Below are 25,236 nucleotides of genomic sequence, written 5' to 3' on the forward strand. Positions count from 1 at the left end.
GTGGGGACACTTCGATCAAGATAACTTAATTGAAAAACACACTCATGTTCGCAGATGTTGATCCAAGGTATCGACCTCATAAGATAAGGATTGTGCAGATGGCAATGGAGAGTGAATAAATGGGGAAAGCAGAGTCCCCAGCAAAGCGCCGTTCAAACCACGCTCCCACTCCACTGTTCCATAATGAAATGAATATAATGACAAAAATAGAAATGCAGTGAAAGTGTTGGGTACTTATCTCTGGCTGCGAGCAGCAAAGAAAGAGGAAGGACCAAGGAGGCAGAGACATTTATATGGAGTGCAGGCCTAGTATTGGGCATGATATGAACTACTTGGAATGTTGGGAAACGTAGTTTTTTGTATGTTTAACATTGAGTGGCTGCTGTATTTTGCGTAGTAAAGAAAGAGAACGCATAATCCAAAGCCTCCAGGCCTGTCATAGAATTTGGTCTCTTTAGCAAAATTGCTCAGTCTTCATTGGGAATGATAAGTCACGTTGTCCAGAGATAGTGACAGTGCACTGTTCTCCCTCTTTCTGCACTTGGACTGATTTAGCCAGAAGTAGCCTGGATTCTGCACTGGCTTCAAGTGATAGCTGCCACTGAATGGGGGTGGTGGGATGGGACGGGGAATGACGGGACAGGGGGTAAAAAAGAAAATAATTATAAAAAACAGTCTCCTTCATTCGTCTCCCCTCCATCCTCATCCTTTTCCTGGGTACACACAGGCTCCCAGCTAATTACGACGCTGCTGTCACCAGCATGACCGCAGCGTTGTGATTGGGCTGAGTGGCCTGGTTCGCCACTCAAACTGGAAGTGGGAACATGTTCTCCACTAGGCTGTGCAATACATCGGGGTAGAGAACATGCAAAGTGTGCATGCCTGTTTGGTCGGCACAACACAGCCGACCAAACAGACATGTGCAGATTGTGGTGCATAGCCCTCCCTCCAACCCAACGCCGCCCTGCCCCTTACTCCCAGGAAAAATAAAATTATGATAATGTAGGATTTTATTTTTCCTTTTTAAAAAATCCAGTGGGGCGACGTTCCTCCGCCTTGCTGGCTTCACGTAGAACATATTCAAGTATAAGAGAACATCTGTCCCCTACTGGCTGACCCATGGGGTCAAAGCTTGTACTTATTTCCCATGGTGATCCCACTCGTTAAAAAGTACAACTTAGTGAGTACATTTTATTTATCACATTTTAGATGTCATTGGAAATCTCACCCATTGTGGTGCTTGATCCAATCACGACCTCGTGGCTACGCTTTAATCAGGTATCCCAATTATCTCATTCAACACAAAAGGTTGATGGATGGAGTACTGACATTTTTCAAACACTCACCTTCAGTTACAGATCTGGGATAAATTCATTGTTCTTTTACTCATCATGCCACCCCAGTTTGATCCTACCCATTTGCACATCAGTCTTGATCTTGCTCCCCATGGGAACAGTCTAGCCCGATCTGCCAGGACATGTCCTCCCTGGATCAGAAACAAGCATCCTGGGACCGGTTTCGGGGAATCACCCCCATCAGCCAGGCTAGCTTGAATCCAGTGGTGCAGTGAGCAAGGGACACATGTCTAAGTGCCCTAGCCACTGACGGCGACTTTAGCACACAAAAGGATGATGGATGGTGTGCTTAAACTTGTCAAACACTCACCCCAGTCACAGATCTGGGTCCAATTTATCTCATTCTTCTGAAGAGAACTCAACATTTCGAAAGAGTTCAAAATGTTATTGACTCCTCAGAACACTAATTGCCACTTATAAAAGAAAATGCCATTTGCACTGATTTGTATATGCGTGCATTAATGCATACATAATGAAAGCTATTCATAAAATGGTCACAAAGTCACTTCTATTGTGGCTCAAAAACACATTCAGTTTTTGTCTGTTTATTGAACCTTGTATGTGAAATCTGTAAGAGGTTTACAAATAACTACACAACAAGTGTAGTTACGATACATTTCTGGTTTAATTAAAAGCACAAATACAGCTAGGATTGGTTGGTAATCACCCCACTGCTGGTCCCACTGCTTTGACAAAAGAGTAATGATATAATGTAGGTAATGGATGTTTCATTTTGTGTGCCATTAGAGTGACCTTGGCATTAGATAAAAGGCAACAATGGAGGTATTGTGTTACAGTGTAACAGGACTGCAGGTTTAAGGACAATGGAATTACATGTTCTGAAGTGTTTGCTAATTGAAAACTGACTATGTGGGTTGAAAATGAACAAAGGTTTTAAGTTAGTTGAAGGTGACAGAGTGCCTAAACGCAAGGATGGTCAGTTATTTTTGTCAGAAAAACAAACCAAGAGATTAACATCCCGCTGATTATGCTAGTAGGAATGAAGGTGCAGAATATAAAACTAAAGAGAAAAATATTCAGGCTCTCAAGCTGTAAGTAGCGTACCTGAAGTAAATGTGACTCTAGATGGAGTGAATAATGGCAGTGGGATTAGAGGCACCATCCTTCTCTAAATCCCACAGAAAATGCACATTTTGGTCAAATCAAAAGGAAGCAGGCCATGCTATTGAGTGCCACAGAAGGAAATCTAAGCAAGTGGATCCTCTGATTCTATGTCCATTATTGCACAGGTATTAGAAAGTGAACGTAATACTCATTCTACAAGCTGATTTATAAGAGGAAATTATGCTTCATTTCATGACAAATCTGAACAGAAATGTATTTTCTGTGATAGTACAGACAATGAGATACAGATAAAAACATTGTCCATTGCATCAACATTTAAAGTTAGTATCCATGTTAGGAAGTGTGCTTAGAAGGTGCAAGAAGAAGGACCAATTACTCAGCTAAGTGACAGAAACCTAGTTGCTAGAGAAGCAGAATAACATGCAAGATGTCTTACAGGCTAACATCATAAAAATAGCAAACAGCATGTCAGAGATGAATAGGATGATCTGAGCTTACACGATTCATTCACTCCTTTCTATATTGTGAAGAAATTATGTCAGTTTGTGAACCTTGTGAGCCTAAGTGACTCTACTGTAGAAGAATCCAGCACCCTGGAGGAAAATGAAATGAAGGCTAAAACAACAAATTCTATCCAACTTTCCTAAAAATTAGACATTTACAGAAGAAAGGTATATGTTAATAGCTGCGAAGAAACTCTGAGGCAAAACAGTGCTCTTGATGAAGAATCAGAAGCAATGGTCTTGGCTCAAAGAACAGCAATTTTGCACCAAGATGCCTCATGCAACCACCCTTTTCTGCATCATTCAAAGAAGACTTCCAAAACAAATCCATCCTTTCTACACTTATGACGCTAAAGCCTATGCTATCCAGAGAATACAAACTGAGGTAATGTTTGAACAACATCCAAGTCCTAACATAACTGCCTCTTGCTTTAAGTTCTTAAATCCACTCAAAAACAAGAGCTGAAGAACCTGGTACTTCCTATTACATGTTCCTATTACTGTGTCTTAAGATTCTCAGCTGAACTAGAGTCCTTCACTATGGCTTATTATTATGATAACACTTCCATAACAAATCCTAAATTAAAAACTGGTTTATTTACGACCACTGTGCCAAATAACATTTATCACAACCCAGCTGCAACAAGTGCAGAGGGACCAATCCATTGAACAGGAATAACTCTTTTTCATCATCCTTACCGGGAAATGAAATATACAAGTAAAATCACTGAGATTAGCAGAGGTTCTACCAAGAAGGTGTTGCTATTGCCTTTAAGCTATTCATTACTACCTCCAGCTGCTATTCGAAGCTGAAAGGGACACCTCTAAAACTCTCTGATTTGAAATGTGCTTAAACAAATGCCAGATGAAAGAGTTCTTTATGAGCATATTTGTTAAAGACATGTCATTATCTGCTTGAAAAGAAAAGATGACAAGACCATTATTAATTCCAGTTGGTCTGCTTTCCAGTCTGGTCAAAATACAGAAATCACTCATATCAATCACAAAACGTCTCCCACCCTTTATTTCATCTGGATTCTAAGTCAGTCATGTTGTTATTTTACGTTATGCAGATTTGTGGACCGCATTATCACTCAGCAGGGTAGCCAGGTGCTGAGCAGGTGTGAGCCTAGCCAAACTTAGGGCCTAGTGGGACTACTCAAAAAGCCAGGTTTTCATCTTCTTGGGAATTCAAGAAGTAAGGAGGGGGCTGTTGTGTGTAGTTGTTGTTTGTTCCATACATTAGGAGTGATGTAGCAGTAGGCTATACCATCAGATCTGGTTTTCCATATGAGTGTGGTGTGTACAAGTAGGAGTCTGGACGAGCTGATGTGTCTGACTGATTTGTGAAATAAGATGTGATTGTTGAGGTAAGCAGAGCTAATGTTATGTAGTGCTTTGAAAGTGTGGTTAAGGAATTTGAATTGTGCTTGTTTGTGTATGGAGAGCCAGTGGAGCTTCTTAAGGTGTGGTGTGATGTGAGTGAAGCGTGGGAGGTTGAGAAAGATTCTGGTAGCCAAGTTCTGAATGGTCTGCAGCCTTCTGAGTTTTTTGATGATCCCGCCATACAGGGTGTTCCCATAGTTAAGCTTGCTAGTGGCCCGGGCATTCAAGATGGTTTTCTCGGTGCTAATAGAAGCCATTTGAAAATCTTCCTCTGCATCTTCAGGTTATGTAATCATGAGGCGGTGACGGATTTGACTTGGGTGGTTATGTTGAGCTTGCTGTTGAAAGTGATCCTGAGTTTCATGGCATGGGTGGTGGGAATGCGTGTCGATCCTTGCTATGTTCGCCACCAGGTGCAATCTCAGGGTGAAGTGCTCTTCCCGAAGATTACAATTTCGGTCTTGTTGTTGTTCAGCCTTAGACAGTTGGAATTCATCCGGAGGGTGATTTCAGTCATGTTGGCATTAAATTGGTTCCAGATACCAGGCATCTTGTCTGTGAGGGAGAGAATGAGTTACATGTTGTCTTTGGCATAGAAGAGGACATTGATGTCTTGAGAGCCAGTGATGCTGGCTAGAGGGATCATGGCTAGAGGGTCAGTCTCAGGATGATCCTTGTGGATCTCCTCAGATGAGGTTGTAGGCATCCAAGGTTTACGGTGCAAGCCTGAGTGACTGGGTCCTTCAAGTCAGAAAGTTTCAGATCCATCAGAGTGTGTGTCCTTGGATTTCAATGTCATGTAGGTATTAGATGACTAGGGGATGGGAAACTATGTCAAATGCTGCAGAGAGGTCCAGCAGGATGAGGGACGACGTGTTTACTCTGTCCAGAGTCATATGGATGTCATCTATTTTGCAGAAGAGGGCAGTTTCCATGCTGTGATTGTGTCTGAAACCAGATTAAGTGTTGTTGAGGAGTTGGAGGTCACTGAGGGGTCCTCTAGAGTAGGCATGGTGGAGACAGGGGTCGGATGGGGCCCTTAAGTGCAATGACTTCATGGTGGCAGCTGTTTCTTCTGAGGTGATGATGGGCCATGTGGGTAGCACTGTTTTTTTGGATAAGATCAGGAAGCATGTGACAAGGTCTGTCGGGTTGGTTGCGGGTTGAAGTTACTTCAAATGGTGATGATAATGTTGTTGAAGAATTTAGAGCAGTGGTTCCCAACCTTTTGATTTCTGTGGACCCCCACTTTAACATTAATGGAACCCAGGGACCCCCACTGAATCATCATTAGAATTCGGGGACCCTCGCCTGAGTCACTACTGGAGGCTTGGGACCTAATTTGTCAATATTTGTTAATATGTTTTAATTTTATAGGCTCTCGCGGAACCCCTGAGAAGGCTTTGCTGACCCCCAGGGGTCCCCTGACCACAGGCTGGGAGCCACTGATTTAGAGGGATTGTTGCAGAGGTCCTCCAAAGGGATTATGGAGTTGGAGGCAGATGCTGTAGAGGCAAAAGTGTTGTACTTCAATTGGTGCTGTCCTCAATGCAGTCCACCCGAGCGGTGCCTTTGGTGGTCTGGATCATCTGGTTGTAGTGTATTAGGGCAAATTTGAACATGCTTCTATCTGTATTGCTCTGGCTCATTCTCCATTAGCACTTCAGTTATTTGCAGTGGCATTTTATCAGTTTTAGTTCCTTTATGCACCAACTGACCTAGGGCCTAGATCTTGTTATGTTGCTGTGTTTGAGGGGGGCCAGGGAATCAGCTCAGGAGGTGATCGAATTGTTGAAATTCTTGATGGCATTTGAGAGGCTGTTGCTGTATTTGGGACAGTGGGTGTTGAAAGTAGTTTTCCAGTCCTTGTCAGTGATGCTGTTCCAGTTTGGTGGGTGGTCTGGCAGTGGTGTATGTGTATTGAACCAGGACAGGGAGACTGAACTTGATGAAAGCATGGTTTGTCCAGGAGATTGGTGTGGTCTTGTCAACTCTGATGTTGTCGAAGGTAGTGAAAAAGGGGTCCATGGGTAAGTCCCTTTACTCATTGGGTAAAGCCTAGGTTTTCAAGGTCTTTGATTAGTGCTTTTGAGTTGGGGTCGGTGTGGTCTTCCAGATGGAAAACAGGTCAGTAGAATGTAATTACTAGTGTTGAGGTCGAGTAGTGCAACCAAATCCTTAATGGTGTCAGTAAAGTTGGTGCGCAGTCCTGGTGGACTGGAGTGCAGCTTATGGTGAAGTTGGCTGTGATATGGAGCTTGATAGGTGTTTCATGTTGGATGTTGAAATGTCTGTGGAGGTGTTGCAACTAAGGAAATTCTTGTGGATGATTCAATGGCTTTTGAAGTCTGTCTTGCCCGGCGATCTTGTAGGGGGGGGACTTTTGTGATGTTAATTGCTGATGCAGAGTTCAGACAGGTTTCCGTGAGGAAAAGTAAGTGTGGGGCATTGTCGTGCAGCAGGTCCTAGATCCCTGTGGCATGTTTAGTGAGTGAGCATGTGTTGAGGAGCATGTATGCGAGTACAGAGTGTTTTGTGGGTGGTTGCTGGACTGTGTGAGTGTGAGGGAATGGGGGATTGGGTGCTCTTAGTGCAGGTGTGGTGAGTATTTGGTGTGGGGAAGTGCATGAAAACTTGCAGGAAGAGCAGGAGAATGCTCACTCTGTAATTTTTTTGGTGCAGCGAGGCAGCAGTATGTGGTGCTGCAGCTGGAGTTGAGGGCACGGATGATCACAGTAGGGTAGCAGCAGGAGATGTGGAGGACCAGGGTTCCTGCCACTGGGAATGTTAGACGCACAGAGGTGTTGTAATTTATTAGCGATTAGATTAAGCATTAGCAGAAGACATCTTGTATTTAGCAACTATTGTGAACATTTCGCGGAATCCATTTGTATTCATGGCAGCCATTTTCTCTGCCACATGCTGCCATTTGCTCTGTCCTACCTTCCTGTTAACTACTCTTGAAAATCTGTCTAGTGACAAGTTATATTTAGCATCCCCCACTTTCGCACATGCCCAGTAAGGTCTGCAGCTGTTAGTAATTAGTAACGGTAATGTGTCTACTAGTCCTTGAAAACTGTTAGCCCCTCCTACCTGTTGACTGTGCATTTCCATATGACCTTATATGTATATAAGTCTTGCTTCTATAATTGTACCACCTTCTTTTTAGCCCCTGCATGGGTATAAAACGACCATGCTCTCTTAGTTCAGTTTGCTACTTCAAACATTGCCGAAGGGTGCTGTTTGAACTGTAGTACCACCTCTTGAGGTTTAATAAATTTTGTCTTTTATCTCAGTTTCTGTGCCAACTTCTTCCTATATGGTCTGAGGACTTTGTGCAGAGAAGGGCGAACCCCTTGCACTAGTAGGCCTTGCTGAGGCTTACTTCGACAAATTGTCGCCCGAACAGGGACTCATCGGTGACTCGGACGCCCGACGGATTGGTCGCGACGAAGGATTGAGATCTCGCTGCGGACGATCAATGTCTGAGGAGACCCGAGTCTTGGCAACCACAGCATTTTTCCCTTCTTTCTGATTTGACCATCCAGGTGGCTCCGGTCTTCGACTGAGATCCTTTTTGTTCATTCGTCGTGCAGTGACCATTTGGTCGATTTTAGAACTTGGCAGTTGGAATCTGGATGCCCTGTGATTGGTAAGAGCCGTTTTACGGCACTTGCTGTGGGCTTTGGATGCCTTTGTTTGGTAATGGAGTTTAGCACCACTTACTGTGGCTTTCGTGTTTTGGGTGACTAGTCAATTTGTGTCCTTTGAATTTATATATAAATTGCAATTTATATAGGCAGGTAATGAGGAGAATTTTCTCCAATTTAATTTTGATTTGAACGGCACATCGTACTAGAGGTACCTTAAGTGCTACTTTGATTATAATACTGCATATTCTGCACTATTTTTGGTATGCCTGTTTTTAGCCCACTTCGTAGGATGTGTTGCTTTTGTAATGGTACCAATTTGAGACTGGAAGAATCGCAACCGGAACCCCCAGAGGGGACGCCCAATAGAGATATGTATGTTAAACATGGTCTTTCTTCTATAATACAGCACATTATGGAATAAATACACTTGTGCAGGTCCTGAGTTACGTTGGCCTATGCATGGGTCATTTGATTTGCGAAAGATTGAGTATGTGGAACAATGTATGTGTAAGCGAAGGTCTAGGCAAGATATGTTTGACTGTGTACTAATGTTGGAGAAAGAAGTGTGTGGACGAGTGAAGCGTGAGCAAGCCTTGCTTGAAAAAAGAGCAGCGGAAAAATGTATATGTGAAAGCATTGGAAATGAGAAAGAAAGAAATAAACGATTTAAAGGAGATAGAAGAGAAAGAACGTAAATTACAGGTAACTGGCCAATACACTGTTCGGCAACCTCTCTATCCTATCCTTAATAAACCGCACAATTATTTTTTGTTACTAGATCGCCCTCCACCTCCGTATGTCGTTCCTTCTGCCCCTCATGAGTTAGCTGAGATCTCCGGTTCGGAGCAAAATAAGATACGAGACAATCGCTCTATGTTGCCTGCTGACCGTGCGTCTGAGCTTAGATCTATTGCTCGTAAAACAATTTGTAGCGATGTCTCTGCTTCTGATCTTTTAGACAGCATGAAAGGGTGGATGGAAAAGGAGCAGCTATATTTTACTGAGGCATTTGGCACAGAAGTCATTGAACTATTTCAGAAATATTCTGATGAGTTAGAACCCAATGATGTAGCAGCTGATCGTAAGCAAATGCATGATGGTCTTTTTGTTTTCTCCCAGGTGGCTGATGCAATCAGGCGTTTGGTGAAATTATGTGTTGCGGCAGTCCGTTTGCGAGAGGAGAAAAAGGCTGTGTACATAGTTGCACGGACATTTCAGACCGGCGGGGTGCAAGCTTCCATCTTCGGAACAGAAAAGACTATGATAGTTCACGTGAAACCAATGCGGGAGGCTGCGCGTTTGTGTGTTCCTCCTAAAGGATCGGGTACAAGTGATGATAAAACTTCTGTTGAGGCTAAGGGTTATTTTACTTATAATTGGGTGTATACTCCTTGGAATAGGGCAGATGTAATGGCACTTAAAACAGCATTACCTGACCTGCGGAAAAATCCAGCCGCCTTTTATGGGGAAGTTGAGGGAGCAATTAGTTCTTGTACTATGACTTTGGCTGACATTGATTTCTTTTTTCGGATTGATATTACCGCCAGATATGTGGAGAACTGTTCATAAAGTTGATGATCGTGTAGCTTTTGGGGTGTCATGGAAAGATTTAGAACAGATGGTCAGGGATAGGGAACCTGCGAAAAGGCCATATCAGTTGATTCTAGATGTTTCCGCAGTCATATTAATTAAGTTAAAAACGATTATTCCCCCTAAAAAGATAGATTGGACTGTTTTAGCGTCTTGTAAGCAAAAGGCAGATGAATCGGTCTCTGATTTCTTTACACGCTTTGAAGAAGCATTTCATGATTTTAGCAGCCAGTTATTGTCAGATGATACGGACAGACATTTGTTCGTCAATAAATATGTCGCAAATCTGTTACCAGGAATAGCTAGTCGTCTAAAAGCTAGTGAAAGTTCATGGACTACTTCTACTCCGGTTTCTCTTTTGACAATGTCTCAGTATTATGAACGTCCGGAATTAGATGCAAAAGGTAGCGAGGATAAAAAGACTAAAGAATTAAAGACGAAGTTTATGTTGGCTCAAGCTTATGGTCCGCCTTTTAGAAGTAATGATAGAGGTGGACGTGGATCTTATGGTTCTTCTTATACTCGTTCGAATTTGTCTGTTTATTAGTGTGCGTATTGTAAGAAATTTGGGCATTGGGCTGCCGATTGTCCAGCACTACCTGTTCAGCAGTGTTCACGTGGTCGGGACAAATGAGAAATCGCTCAGGATATTCAGGGCCTAGAAGAAGCACAAATGATCATGCTAGGTTTGATGCTAATGTACAAGGGCAGGATGGGTTTAACACTTTTGATAGACGGAACCAATACCAGATGTCTAACTATGTGCAGCCTGATTTCCAAGATTCTGCTTATGCATAGGATTGCCTAGGATGGGGTAAGGAATCAGTTGAAGATCCAGTAGATCAGAGGGGTCCCTATGTTACAGCACATGTTTTGGGTTCCACTGATCAGTTTCTGGTTGATATAGGAGCTACTTGTAGCGCTTTGTCGAAACAATTGATTCCAAGGGCTCCCCTGTCTGGCTTAACCATTACATCGATAGGTTTCGATGGAACACCTTCCCCTAGCCCATTGTCACAACCACTTGCATTCCATGTTGATAAATTTACTGCTCCATGTCCATTTTTGCTTTCTCCAAATACATCAGACAATATTGTGGGTCTTGATATGCTCAAGTATTTCAGGGCTACAATACGATGCTCTCCAGAAGGGGTGCGTTTTATTTTGAATGATAATCATCCTGTGGTGGAAAGAGTTTGTCTTGTTAAAGAGGATATTGCATTAGCTACACTCCCTAGTACTTTGTGGGCTACTTCAGATACTGATGTGGGACAAATGATTATTCCATCGGTACATATTAGTGTCAAGGAGGGAGCTGTATTGCCACGTTTGCCTCAATACAGAATTTCACATGAGGGCGAAGAAGCACTCACACGAATTGTGCATGATCTTATTGCAGTTGGAGTTGTTGAGGAAGTTCTGTATAATGTTTGTAACAGTCCGATTCTTCCTATTCTGAAAAAGGATACTGATACTAGGATTTACTGATTCATTATTGATTTACGAGAAATGAATAAGATTGTGGTACCACAGTATCCTGTGGTATCTGACATCACAACACTTCTTACTTTGGTTCCCCCGACAGCAACTACGTTCTCTGTGATAGACTTGAAGAATGCTTTCTTTTCGATCACTATTCATCCTGACAGCCAATATTTGTTTGGTTTTACTTTGAATAAACTATCAAATAGATTTTGCAGAGTTCCTCAAGGCTATACTGAGAGTCCTAGTATTTATAGTCAAGCGTTAAAATGACAACTTGATTCTTTTGTTTTACCTGAAGGTGTGGCTCTCATACAATATGTTGATGATATTTTGTTGGCAGCTGATACCCCTGAGCAATGTGAAAAGTGCACTTTGTCCTTACTTTCTTTTCTTGCTTCACACCATCATAATGTGTTACGATAGAAATTGCAATATTGTAGACCAAAGGTAACTTATTTACGTCACCTTTTGTCTAAGGAGGGTCGTGCACTTACATCATATTGTATTCAAGCAATTTTAGACACACCAGTACCCTCTACTCAGAAAGATGTTCGTGCATTCCTTGGTCTTACTTCTTTTTGTAGGCAATGGATATTAGGGTGTTCACACATTGTCAAACCTTTGCTAGCACTTTTGACTAAAGATACTCCAATGCCCCTCCTATGGACAGATGAATGTGAGACTGCTTTCCAGCAGCTACGACAAGCCCTTTGTTCAGCACCAGTGTTAGGTACTCCAGATTACACGAAGCCTTTTGCACATTACGTACATGAGAAAGATGGATGTGCATTGTCAGTTTTAGTACAGACACATGGCGATAAGCAGTGTGCCTGTGCATATTTTTCAGCAGTACTTGATCCTGTCGCTGGAGCGTTGCCTGGGTGTTTTCATTCAGGTGCGGCAACAGCTGTGTCAATACGTCAGAGTGAAGGGATAGTTTTGTCACATAAGCTGTTGGTGTTAGTACCCCATGTGGTTGATGCTCTTTTAAATCAAACAAAGACGCAACATTTAACTAGTGCTCGCCTGACAGGATATGACTTGACATTGCTGGCTCCTCACATTACACTGAAGAGATGTGCAACACTAAATCCAGCCACTTTGTTGCCATATCCGGTGACTCAGCCTCAGTCACAAGAAACATATGATTGTATATTCCTTACCAAAGAACAGACAAAGGGTCGTATTGATTTGCAAGATACGCCCCTTCCAGATGTAGAAGGGGAATTATGGGTTGATGGGTCTTGTTTGAAGATGCCAGACGGTACGACCTCAGCTGCATATGCAATCACCACAATACACACGGTAGTGGAGACAGCTCATATACCACAGAAGTCAGCTGAAGCAGCTGAACTAATAGCTTTGGCACGAACATGTGAGCTTAGTACTGACTTATGTGTGAACATTTATACAGACAGCCGCTATGCTTTTGGCTTGGCTCATGATTTTGGTTTGCTTTGGAAGGAGAGAGGCTTTCTCACATCCCACGGGATGCAGATAATGCACAGAGAATTAGTGCATAACCTCTTGACTGCATTGACATATCCAAAGACAATAGCTATTGTGAAATGTAGTGCACATAAGAAAGTGACTGATAAGATAGGGCAAGGTAATGCCCTTGCTGACCGCGTTTCACGTGAGACTGCAATGCAGCAAAGTACTACTTCTATGTATGCAATGAAGTCACAAGCTGAACATTGGCATAATGCTAGACAAGACGTATTAGATATACAGAAATCTGCTTCTGTGAAAGAATGTGAGCAATGGTCTGAAGAAGGATTGGATGATGAGGGCTGTTGGCGGAATAAGCAGATGGATAAATGGAAATTGCCTATAGCTTTTATACAACCTATGGTTCAGATGGCACATGGGCTGGCACATGTTGGAGCTTCAAGAATAATGAAGTTGCTTACGCAAGTTTGGGAGCATCCAGAAATTTCCAGTACAGCTAAGAGAGTAGTACAGTCTTGTTTGATCTGTTTACAATACAATCCTGGAAAAGGGACACGAACTCCTGCGGGAGGGTTTGCTACACCAACTGCACCTTTCGAAGTTCTACAAATGGATTATATTCAGCTTGAACACTGCAAAAATTTAAAGTATGTCTTGGTGGTGGTATGTGCCTTCAGTAAATGGATAGAGGCGTACCCCACAAAGGATAATACTGCCATTACCACAGCGAAGGTGCTTTTGAAAGAATATTTCCCTAGGTTTGCTGTTTGGAGACTTTTATGGAATGATAGCGGACCTCATTTTGTTGGGGAAGTTATTAAGTATGTCCTGAAAGGATTAGGGATCAAACAGAAGTTCCATGCAGTTTTCCACCCACAATCAGCAGGGTTGGTGGAAAGGTATAATGCTACTTTGAAGCTGAAGTTAGCGACTATACAGGCTTCCACATCTTCAACTTAGCCAGATGCATTACAGTTTGCATTATTGTCTATTAGGTCAGTGCCACACTCTCGAACAGGCCTTACCCCCTATGAAATAGTATTTGGAAGGCCAATGAACTTTTGGGGAGTTCCTAAGCCAAATTCTGTATATGATCTACCTTGTGTCCTGATGAATGATTATTTGGCACAGTTAACTGACAATTTGGTTTCTATTCATCAACAGCTTCGAGAAGCACTTCCTGACAGATCTACAGGTGAAGGCCATGAACTCCGACCTAGTGACCAGGTGATGATTAAGTCCTTTGAAAGATCAAGCAGCTTGGAACCAAGGTGGCGAGGCCCAGAGCAGATGCTCCTTGCGACAAGGACAGCAGTTTGAGTGACGAACAGAAATAATTGGGTCTATAGTACTCACTGCAAGAGAGTGCTACCTACCTTGGTGGAACCTGCTGTGCTGACCGATCAGCGAGAGATTTTGACTACGGAGAAAGGCCGTGCTATATCACCTGACGAATCTACTGAGTTCTTCCCAGACCTTACGATTTCTGGAGTGTTGCGATATAATTTGAGACCGAGGAAACAATCTGTAGTGCTGGTGAAAACTGGTTGAGCTACCGCCCTGGGTTAGTGAAACAGAGAGCCAATGTGGCAAGGGTGAGGGATTAGCCATGCATTAGAGTAGTGACACCCTTCTTGGCCTGTGCTGAAGAAATCAGCGGCTGCCCAGGGATAAGAGCTCCAACTATTGTTTTTAATTAATTTCTGGAAGGGTTGATTATCACTGTTGCTAAAATGAATAACAAAGTGATCATTAGTACTATGGGGTTTGTTGTTGTTTTGGTGGTTATGGCAATAATCACCTGGTTTGTTGACAAGATGGCTCCTGCTCGTGAGTTTTTTGTTGCCACTACTCCAGTACCAGAGGATCACTATTACTTTAAGCTTCCCTGTCATGAGCAGAAGCACCGTCAATTGTACTTCAATAATACTTTCATTCAGATGTTGCATCATACTCATAATGCTACAAATACTACTAACTGTTGGGTATGTGGAATGATACCTGCGCATCAAAAGAAAGGAGGAACACCTTTCATTCCTCTTTCTTTTTCACACAATGGTTCTTGTCAAGCTTGGTATACGTTTTTGTTTGCATCTGGAAAACGTACAGAGGGCGGACTTCTTTTTCCCCTTAATAAAGTATGCTACCAAGACAAAGATGGGTATCCCCAAGCCAAAGGAACTAAATGTGAATGGGAAGAGTATCAACCGGACAATGTTTAAATACCATATGTCTTCATAAATATAAGAGACTCTGACAAGAAAGAACAATTTGTGATTTATGTTACAAAAACTAAAGCAGATTAATGTATATGTAGCACTGGGCGAAATCCAGTGGGGATAAGCGATTGTACCTTGATTTTAACTATAGAGGGGGCAAATAATAGTAGTTTTACAGCTTCACATAATACATATTTTGTTTTTGGTAACTATGGATATTACCAACTACCTGTTGGGTGGTCAGGTGTGTGTTATGTATCTTTTCTATTACCCCCTGTGTTTTTGGCACCTGCATCATATCACCAAGATTTTAAACTCTTCAATGACATCATTAAAAATAGATATAAAAGGACAATAAGTACAAATGAGGTTGACCAAACGGACACTAGCCTGCAACAATATGTTGATTTTAATTTAGGGTTGTTCTTCTTTGTGGGTGCTGCGTTAAACAGTAGGAAAGTGAGACGATTGATTAGGGTTGTGGAAGCTGTTACTAATCAGGCAGCTCTGGCACTTGGGAATATTACCAAGGAGCTCCAAATTGCGAGGATTGTAGCGCTCCAAAATCATATGGTACTCGATGCTATATTAGCTGATTGAGGTGGTGCATGCCGCATCATCAGTAGTAGTTGTTGCATTTTCATTCCAGATCACTCACCTTCAGTATATGATGCAATATCTAAATTGCATAAAATTGCTGCAGAAATTCACACAGAGACTGGTACTTGGACTTTTTCTGGATGGTTTTGGGCTCTTGTTTCCGCTTGGGGCTGGAAACTACTGACTATCCTGTGCGTAATGATTGCAATATTTTTCACATGCTGTATCTGTATTCAGTGTGGTCCAATGTTCTGCTCCATGTGTATTACTGCTTGTATGCCTACCAAAAGAGATATTACAGAAATGAAAGCACAACATATGTTAGATAAGGAAATAGCTGAAATGATGAGCATAAATATACAAGATGAATATTTAGATTATCCCAAAAATACAAATGTCTTCAGCTAATGCTGAAAGGGTCGTCTGTTGTAATTTAGTAGCGATTAGATTAAGCATTAGCAGAAGACATCTTGTATTTAGCAACTATTGTTAACATTTCGCGGAATCCATTTGTATTCATGGCAGCCATTTTCTCTGCCACATGCTGCCATGTGCTCGCCATGTGCTCTGTCCTACCTTCCTGTTAACTACTCTTGAAAATCTGTCTAGTGACAAGTTATATTTAGCATCCCCCACTTTTGCACATGCCCAGTAAGGTCTGCAGCTGTTAGTAATTAGTAACAGACAGTAATGTGCCTACTAGTCCTTGAAAACTGTTATCCCCTCCTACCTGTCGACTGTGCATTTCCATATGACCTTATATGCATATAAGTCTTGCTTCTATAATTGTACCACCTTCTTTTTAGTCCCTGCGTGGGTATAAAAGGACCATGCTCTCTTAGTTCAGTGTGCTACTTCAAACATTGCCGAAGGGTGCTGTTTGAACTGTAGTACCACCTCGAGAGGTTTAATAAACTTTGGGCCTGAATACAACTTTGGAGGAAGGTGTTAATCCGTCCCAAATGGGACGGATATACCACCAGCCTTATTACGAGTCCATTATATCCTATGGAACTCGTAATACGGTGGTGGTATATCTGTCACATTTGGGACAGATTAACACCTCCTCCAAAGTTGTAATCAGGCCCATTGTCTTTTATTTCAGTTTCTGTGCCAACTTCTTCCTATATGGTGTGAGGACTTTGTGCGGAGAAGGGTGAACCCCTTGCACTAGTAGGCCTTGCCGAGGCTTACTTTGACAGAGGGGTTTGCCTTTCTCGTGCTTGTGGTGGGCTAGTGGTTGACACACTGCATGTGCTCACTCATCATCCACACTGCTGCCATCATTAGGTAGGTCCCGGGATGGGGGAAGATTGATATCACTTCCTGTGCAGATGGATGATGGGAAATCCAGTAATCTCACTTCCTGTGCAGATGGATGATTGGAAAATCAGTGATATCACTTCCTGTGTAGCTGGATTATAGAAAAGGCAATAACAATGCTATGGCATTCTCTGGATGGTATGAGGAATGTAATTGTTTTGAATCCAGGGCAAAATCATGATTACATGTGATCAAACCTATGAAAGTAATACAATTGAGTTGATCTGATACTGATGGAATGCATTACTTTGATGTTATGCTTGGCAGATTCTGCATGTAAAATTACACTTGTGACGTGCTTAGGGGACTTGGTAGACAAACCTGAGTGGCTGGCAGGTCTTGAACCAGTAAAAAGTGCATCATCTGGATGGCAGACTTCTTCTTGAAAGCTGCTCATGTTAACAAGATCTTAGAAGCCCATCACATAACAACATATACCTTGCAGCGGCTTAGGCAGGAAGATTACAAGGAGTACTATAGTGAGATTTGGGGACAAACTGATATCCTTTATGTGGAAGACTTTTGGAAGTGTAATAAAGTACCCTTGGTTTCAGTATGAGTTTCTGAAATTTAATATCACCCCACAACTGAGTTTGTCTGTACCGGGGGTTTCCAACCTTTTCGGCAGTGAAAGCTTTCTCTGATCAGTGGGAATCATTGTGCGCTACTGAAGGCTGAACAATTCACACACTGTTATACCTAATGTCCAAAGAGCCAGTTACTACGGTGCAAAAGAAAATTCTTTGACTTATGGCTCTATAAAAGAGCTGCCATATAGGTCACTGAGAACATGGTCTTTGGGTATGCATGAACATGTGTGCATATGGATCGAATACATGTGTATTGGTGACTGAGAGTCTGTGTTGTATGTACTTGCCGCACAGGACATACCTTTTGCCTTATGTGGCACTGTTACATGTATAACACAAACATACAATCATTTTTTTTAAATGGGAGATTTTTATAATGCAGACAAATGTTCTGCAAAAAATATTTATAATATGGAACATTTTTCTGCACTTTAAATTTCTCTCATAAAAAATGGTTGTATGTTTCAAGTATACTTATGGCACATTGTCTACGGTTCACTGGAAGCAAGAGCCCTGTTTGTAAAACGTTCAAATGGGAGAAAATTAAAATGAAGAGTTAATTTAATCATTAAGGTAACTTTTCATTTTCATGTTCTCCTATTTAAGAGCATTCAGACCCATCATTTGTTCACAGCTCCATTAATGAGTTGACAAGGACTTTGATTTAAGAGTTAAATACCTCAGTGCTTCAGTTGTTCACCTCTGTGCCTCAGCCTGCATCATAAATCTGGCTGAGCACTGCTCATTATCAGGCCCTGCTATCTGAAGCCTTATGATAATAATGTAAAATAAACAGGGCCTTCCCCTAACTTTAAAAGGAATTTATGACCTTGTAACTAATAAAAATTAATTCCAAGCTATGAGCTACTATGAAGGAGTCTGGGAGCTACTAGTAGAGCTGGATTGACTGGTTGGAGACACCTGGTCTGTACATACACTCTTTGTCTAAAAATCAGTGGCTGTTCTATACTCTTCTGCATGGCTGTTCACCCCTCTGGAATCTGATATCCCACCACTAAAAGCATCCAGATTGTAGATAAAACTGCCATTGTTCTCATGATTACACCACACAAACTGATATCTATCTACTCTATGAAAGTCATTGCCTATATAGAAAAACAGTTTAGGAAGCCCAATTACACTGCTTAGGTAGCAAAGCAACATTATCTAAAATGGAGGTGTGGCATTTTGCCTGTTAGTAGCTTCTGTTTGAAATGAGTCACAAAAACTCAGGCTCCAGCAAGTGCCCCTCATGTAAATTGGAGGATGAAGCTCTTCACCACTTTGCTTTCTTTTGTAATTCATATGTGCGCCCAAAGGCGAAATGGCTAAAGCCAGTATGTAAGGTTTTGGGGTTTAGACAATACTCACAGTTAGAGTTCTGCGCACAGAACTGAGGGAAGTGGTGGTTGTTGCGGTGGCCAAAACATCTATGTAGTGTGGCTTATATGGAAAGGTAGCAACTGTATGAGAAATGAATATGTGGCCTCAGAGAGCCCTTTCTGCTTTTAGTTAGAATTTTAGTAATGATGGTTTTTTACTTTAAACTTACTATGGTGTGTTATATGTATTAGAGAAATAGGGTCGCAGCCCTGGGTTGCTGTGAGGACCAGTGATTAATTGAATTAATCATTATGGTTGTTTTTAAAAAAGACTCCTTGTCAATTTGTTTTCTCTTTGCTGGACTAGTCTTATAGCACTTTACTTTCTAGGACATGAATGAGTATAATGGCTGTTTGTATCTAAGCACTTTATGATGTAATTATTGTGCAACTTTATATTTTCCTTGTATTTACAAACTATTATCTGGATATCACAGTTCTTACTGAAAAGTGTATTGAATTTTTTTATTGTGGTTTTATGGATTATATATCCGAAATAAACTATTTGATGATGAGATGCTTTATTTGATATTTATAAAGCAGACAGCCTGAAGTGAGCTGGTAAAACAGTGCCAAAGAAATGTCTTGCCTTCCCAAGAGATCAAAAAAACAAACAAGCAGTTTTATCTAAGCAGCTGCTACATATTGCAGTAAAGTTGTAGCTATGCAAGGTGAAATAGTAAGATGCTTATACTTAGGTGCTGTGTTAGACCCTGTCCGCAGGGCCACTGGGCAGACAGGAGCTACTGGGTCCAAACTGTGGTGGTTGACATAATTTCTTACTGCTCTGCTGGGATCGTCGTGCTATGGCTCCAAAATTTGGGCCAAGTAAAAGCTTTTTCCAGTTGACTCTGAGGGTAGTGAAGATAAGCAGTCACAGCCTTCTTAGCGGGGTAGTTTGGCATGCACAAGCTTAAAACTCAAAAAGCAACCAATAGGCACAATAACGTCAGTGTCCAACCCAGTGCTTGCCTTTTTAGAATAAGAAAGTACTTTTTAGGCTTAAAGCAGTACTAAATACTATAGAGTTCAATCCAGTATGCAGAGCAGTGATCTTGATCACATTTCTTCCTTGTTTTTCTACACCTATTGATCTCCCCTCTTGTAGTCTACCACCGGGTGACCCTTGGTAGCCATTTCCCCACTTATGGAAGATGGAAATAAATAAGAAGCATGAACCAGGTTCAGATTTAGATTTTGGGGCCTCACAGGTCAAATGAACAATTAGTGCAGGTGTTTCATGTGTTCTTGCCCTTGGTAGTGTTGTAGGTAGGAAGTTAGCCTCTGAGTCTTGATTAATGCAGATCCTGTGGCTTAGTCATCCTCTCTCAGGTGGAGGCCTGCAATATTGAGAGGCAGTCCTCGGAAGACTCTGAGGAGGCCTGGCACATCCTGCATCTCTTCTCATGCAGTCGCAAGGGTTCATTCTAGCACTGATCAACAGCATTGGCATGTCTGCGCAGGTGCAAGTCTGTCTGTTGTAACCCTAGCCACCGAGAGGGATGAATGGATCCTGCTTGCTAATGCAGAAGCAGTTACAGGTATTGAATCACTAGAGCAGTAAGAGTCCTGAATGGGCAGACACATTCAGAAAGTTTGACCCAACCATAATCACCAGAGCAGGTGCAGCCTGGAAGAAAGTGATTGGTTTGAGTCCCACTTTTGTGCACAATTTCTTGACAGGGGATGTGGATATACTGTCGCAAACTTCACAACTGGTTTGATGTGATTTTTTTTCAGGTATCCTGCTCAGCCTGCTCTCCAGACACAGATCTTGTGTAAAGTGATGCACAATAGGAACCTGTAGGGCACGCTCTCAGTAACACAAAAAAAGACATCCAATGTCACTATCAACCTCAAACACAGTATGCTGCTACCAGTGCCTTATGTGTTACACTCAGGGCAGGGACAGCAGTAATTTGTCCATTATGAGGGTGCCCCTGATACCACTCTTCAGCTCAAAGGAGAGGTCCAGGACGTAGTCTTTTCAGAAATAAGCCTAAGGCTCTGCACTCATGCTTAAATTAGTGTGACGCTTGGGTCTTAATAAAAGTCAGCATACCACATGCACACACAGTCAGGCACTCAGGGAAGGGAAACATGTCTGTATAGCTTGGCCATTGCAATGTTCCATTGAGCTGCAATTACAACAGAGCAACTGGAACTCTGAAACAAAAACATTTCTTCATGCAGCTGATGGCATTGCTGAAGAGAAGAACAACATTCTGATCTGGAATGTAGACACTAATGTTGTTTTTTTAACTTTACACCTTGCAAATAGCTTAAATTGTGAGCAAGTGTATGGTAAAATTCAGTGCAGGCAATTCTTTTTGTGTTCTTGATATAAATGGCATAGCATGGGCCTTAAGGATTGACTAACGCATAGCCATACCATGCTTGCATGCACTGTCGGGAAGTGACATCATATGAATTTTTTCAGGAAGAGGCACAAGATCACTTGCAATATTTGCTTAGAAGTAAGATCTGCCCTTTGGGCTCTTTCCAACTCACCTACATTAAAGGGCCTACATTAGCGGTTAATTCTGTTATTGAAAGGTTTTCCATCCTGTTGTATGAACACTGCAGCAATCACTCAATTGCCTGTAGGTGTCATGTTGTGAGAACTGATAAGGTGGAAGTGTGAACAAGTGATGTATTTCACTAAGCAAATGTGCTACGGCTGATTTACCACGCAGTGCTCTTTGTTTATGAGGTGGTTATGAGCATGACGATTTTTAATTTCATGTACATTCTCTTTTAATATTTGTACGGCAAAACTATACTTTTCAGTACAAAAACGTTAGTGCCAAGTTTTTATATCTAATCAATTTAATTACTTTATACTAAAATTAAGTTGACTGGAGACAGAAAGTAAAAAAGGAAGGGAAACATGTTTTAATAATCTTTAGTTACCTTGAATTTAGTTTAGTGACACGTTTGCAAAATGTTATTTACTGTGATAAGATACTATTAATAATAAAATGTGTTCCTATTTGAACTTGTGTTCAATAAAATGCGACTTCTGTCATTTTAGTTTTGGTAAAATATTGAGCGCATTGTACAAAACAACCATATTTTTTCAATGTTATTAAAAATGTAATAGACTAATATTGATCTTGCAAAATTTTCTTCTTGTATTTTGATGTAGAAGATTCACTCCTAAACAAATTTAAAACAATAGATAAGTGAAAACCATAGTTCTTTTCAGAGTTTGAGTGAAAAAAAAAGTCAGGTGGCTTTTTCCAATACACGGCTAGTGGCACTTAGGGCCAGTGCCTTCAGTGTTTAAAATTGTAATTTGGTTATAAACAACGCTTCTGTCACGTTTTATGCTTAAATTTGAAACATGCACAATTCAACCAAAGACGTCCTATTCTCTAAACTAATGGCCATTCTGTATCATCCGAAAGGATAGTGCACACATATCTTCTGATAGGAAAATATTACTTCCTCTTTACGGTCCTTCTCTGTAGCTGTAAGCAGAGAAGAAAGACCGGCACATAACTGGGAGCATTTCTAAGATGCCAAAAAACGTGTGGGTAAGGCTGAAGCAAGTGTTACGCCACTCCTCAGGGGTGCATGCTGGTAAATTAATTGAGGAGAAATATCGAAGTGATTAGCTTGGATCTCAGTCTTAACTTACTTTTTAGCATTTGTTTATAATGTTTGAATTGTGCGCAGTACTCACCGAATAAACTGCACAATAAACTACAAAAAGATATGTGTTTGTGAGGTAGGTGACTCTAACCAAGGGGCGATGGTAGTTGTCGTTCAGTTATTTATTACATTTGCCTCTGGGGGAAAAAACGGAGGGAAGGGTGGGTTGTTCTCAGAAGCAAGGAAAATATTGATGAAAAAAGGTGCTTCAATTGTGATCCTAGAGATACGGACAGATTGTCTGGCTGTGATTTTTAGCCAGAATATGTATTTTCAGCGTTTATTTTTAGCAGATTAGAAAGCATTCTCACAGATTTGTTTAAGGTACATTAGTGTGCTAATGGCAGATATAGGTAGAGATGGACTGAGTGTCTTCCTGACAGGTATGAGCTTGAGGAAATGATGAAATGTCCTGAAAGCTGCTCTTGCAGGTTCTTGATGTGGAAATGTGAAAGGTTAACGAGGCAGTGAGCGAGTGACCGCAATTGGTGAAGGGGACATGACGAGGACCTTAAGTACCAGTTCACTTTTCTCATCCAGTCCTCCACAGCATGTAGGCATTTAGTGATATTGGTGATGTTTGCCAATGGAATGAGTTGCATGTCCTCTGCATAGCAGTGGAGTGAGAGTTCTATGGCTCTGAACAGCGATCATATGTGGAGTCTGAAAATGTTTGAAGGCATACGGAAAGCAATGGATCCTCAGTGGGAGGGTATGTAAATAGTTAAAGGATGACCTGTTTGAATCAGAACCTCAGGAAAGATAGAATGTCTGTAGTGTGTTGGTTGGGATTGGTGGTAACCTGGATTTAGTAGATGCACATGGCATAGGATGCAATGGCAAAGACAAAGGCAATGGAGAGACAGGGGAGAATAGGCACAGACAGCAAATGTTTGTTAGCCAAGCTGAGCATGTTGTTCCAAATTATAGTGAAGGTGGTGTTGGTGCTAGTGAGGGTTTTTTTGGTGCTATGTCTCAGCTGAAGCAAAACTGATGAGAGTTAATGATGTTTTCAGTCTCTGGGCAATGCTGCAAATTAAGGGGCACGACAAACTAGAGAATTTTGAAATATCAGGGGAAAGCCGGATAATGTGTTGTATTTCCTGAATGAAGCATGGTCAAAGGAGGGTTTCTTGCAACTGTCGATGAAAGTAGCTTGTTTGAAGTCTGTAGCCACTAATCGTGAGGGCAGAAAATAGAGATGGGTAGTGTATATGATGGATAGGAGCAGGCGAGGAATGAGGAATAATCCATATTATTTTCGCAAGGCAGACATGCATGGTCATTTGGAATGTCTAATTTGGATGAGGAGGAGTCTACATGTCGGTGACAAAGTCAAATTTGCCAGGGGTGCACCAGTTGACTATCATCCAGCAATAGATGGCCACAGTCTCGCCTGAAAACATATCACAGTGAATGTTATTATTTCTCCTATTTTTCTATTGCTTTAACTTGAAATTGTTTATTTTCAGGTATCAAAACATATTCCTGTGTTCCTACAACTCCATTATTTTCAGCACCAACAGTAATGCAAACTACTCCTGTAAACGCAAAGTCTCTTAAATCTTCCACAAGAAGCTATTGTAACTCAACATGTTTTTCATGGGCAGCAAATACATCCTGCTCAACAATGGAATCTCTCTGTAACGTGTAAGTATACTTTTTCTATTTTAAGAACTGAGAAGTCTAGGCAATTTGTTTTTAACATAAATGTTAGCACTAGTAGCGACATTGTTAATCATCTAAAAATGCGCTTAGCCTCATCTTATTGTTGGACATATGTGTATAAGGCACATACGAAGTGTTTGCTCTGATGTATGGGCAGAGTTTTTGATTTTCTACAACATTGTATGAAAACAACCCGAAAGGGCAGCATAACTAAACAATTCATAGTATGCACCCCTTAAGTTATGGATGAAGAATGTTCTAAAGATAGACTCATCCGCCACAAAAAAGCAAACTGATCTAGAAATGTACCCATTTCTTGTCTGAATGACTCTTAGGTGTGTTCATGGATAAACTAATGAACTGAAAACTGTACTCATGATCATCCTCTGCTCCCAATCAAATATCACATATTTCCCCAACCTGATGAGGCGATGAATACACTTTTACATTTCTGATGAGCTTGTGGGGAATGCAAATTGGTTTATCCTCTAGATCTGTATCGATTCCTGTTTCCTCTCGAGTTCCACAGGAGCCTGTTCACGCTCAGATGATGCTAAACTTATACATCAAGCCAATATAAGTACTGAACACGCAACAAGATATTGTTATCAACGTATGTGATAACCACACCCAACTACATAAGCGTTGACTAAAGATGACTAAACTCAGATCGTGCTGGGCAGTCATTGAAATCTGGTTTTTATCACTGTGTCTGAATCTCAGCTGAGCAAAGTCTAATTTTGCCCTCGTAAATTGGACAGCATCAAATCCATTATCCAGACTGGTTCAATAGTATGATGTTAGGTGTCGCCTCACCCTCCATTTAAGTCTCTGCTGTAATGCTGGGTTTTCTGATTGGTCTTTCTCAGTCCTTCAAGAACAAATACAAATAGCGCGGTTATAGCCCTCATTACAACACAAAATCAAGTACTCCCAGCTTTGTACTAACTTTCAGTCAGTTGTACAGGCCTATATCTGATCACACATCTATCACGGCTAAAAGTGACTCACTTACCTCCCGGAACACCAGTCACAGTCGTTCTTCAAATAGCACCTCAACTAATTATCCAACCAAGTAAAGTACCAGGACATATCCTCTACATTGAAAGAACTGCACTGGTCTCGGGTCCCTGTCATAATCCATCTCAAAGCCTGTTGTCTAATCTCAAAGTCACCCCAAGCAAACAAACCCGAGCAAATTGCCTCTAAACTCAGACTATCTAGTGGTAGCCATTAATACGATAATATCCCCGGCCAGGGTCACAATGAATAAATGTGCCAAAGGGG

General features: G+C 41.5%; 1 protein-coding gene across 1 annotated transcript in view; it reads left to right on the forward strand.

Annotated features, from left to right (window-relative positions):
- Nucleotides 1-25,236, forward strand: part of LOC138299964 (polymeric immunoglobulin receptor-like) — a 309,847-nt gene that overhangs the window by 100,237 nt on the left and 184,374 nt on the right. The window contains exon 4 of the mRNA XM_069238711.1: nucleotides 23,754-23,931. Within this exon, the coding sequence (XP_069094812.1) occupies nucleotides 23,754-23,931 (178 nt within the window). The remainder of the gene's footprint in view (nucleotides 1-23,753; nucleotides 23,932-25,236) is intronic.

This window comes from Pleurodeles waltl, chromosome 6 (genome assembly GCF_031143425.1).
Source record: "Pleurodeles waltl isolate 20211129_DDA chromosome 6, aPleWal1.hap1.20221129, whole genome shotgun sequence".
NCBI lineage: Eukaryota > Metazoa > Chordata > Amphibia > Caudata > Salamandridae > Pleurodeles > Pleurodeles waltl.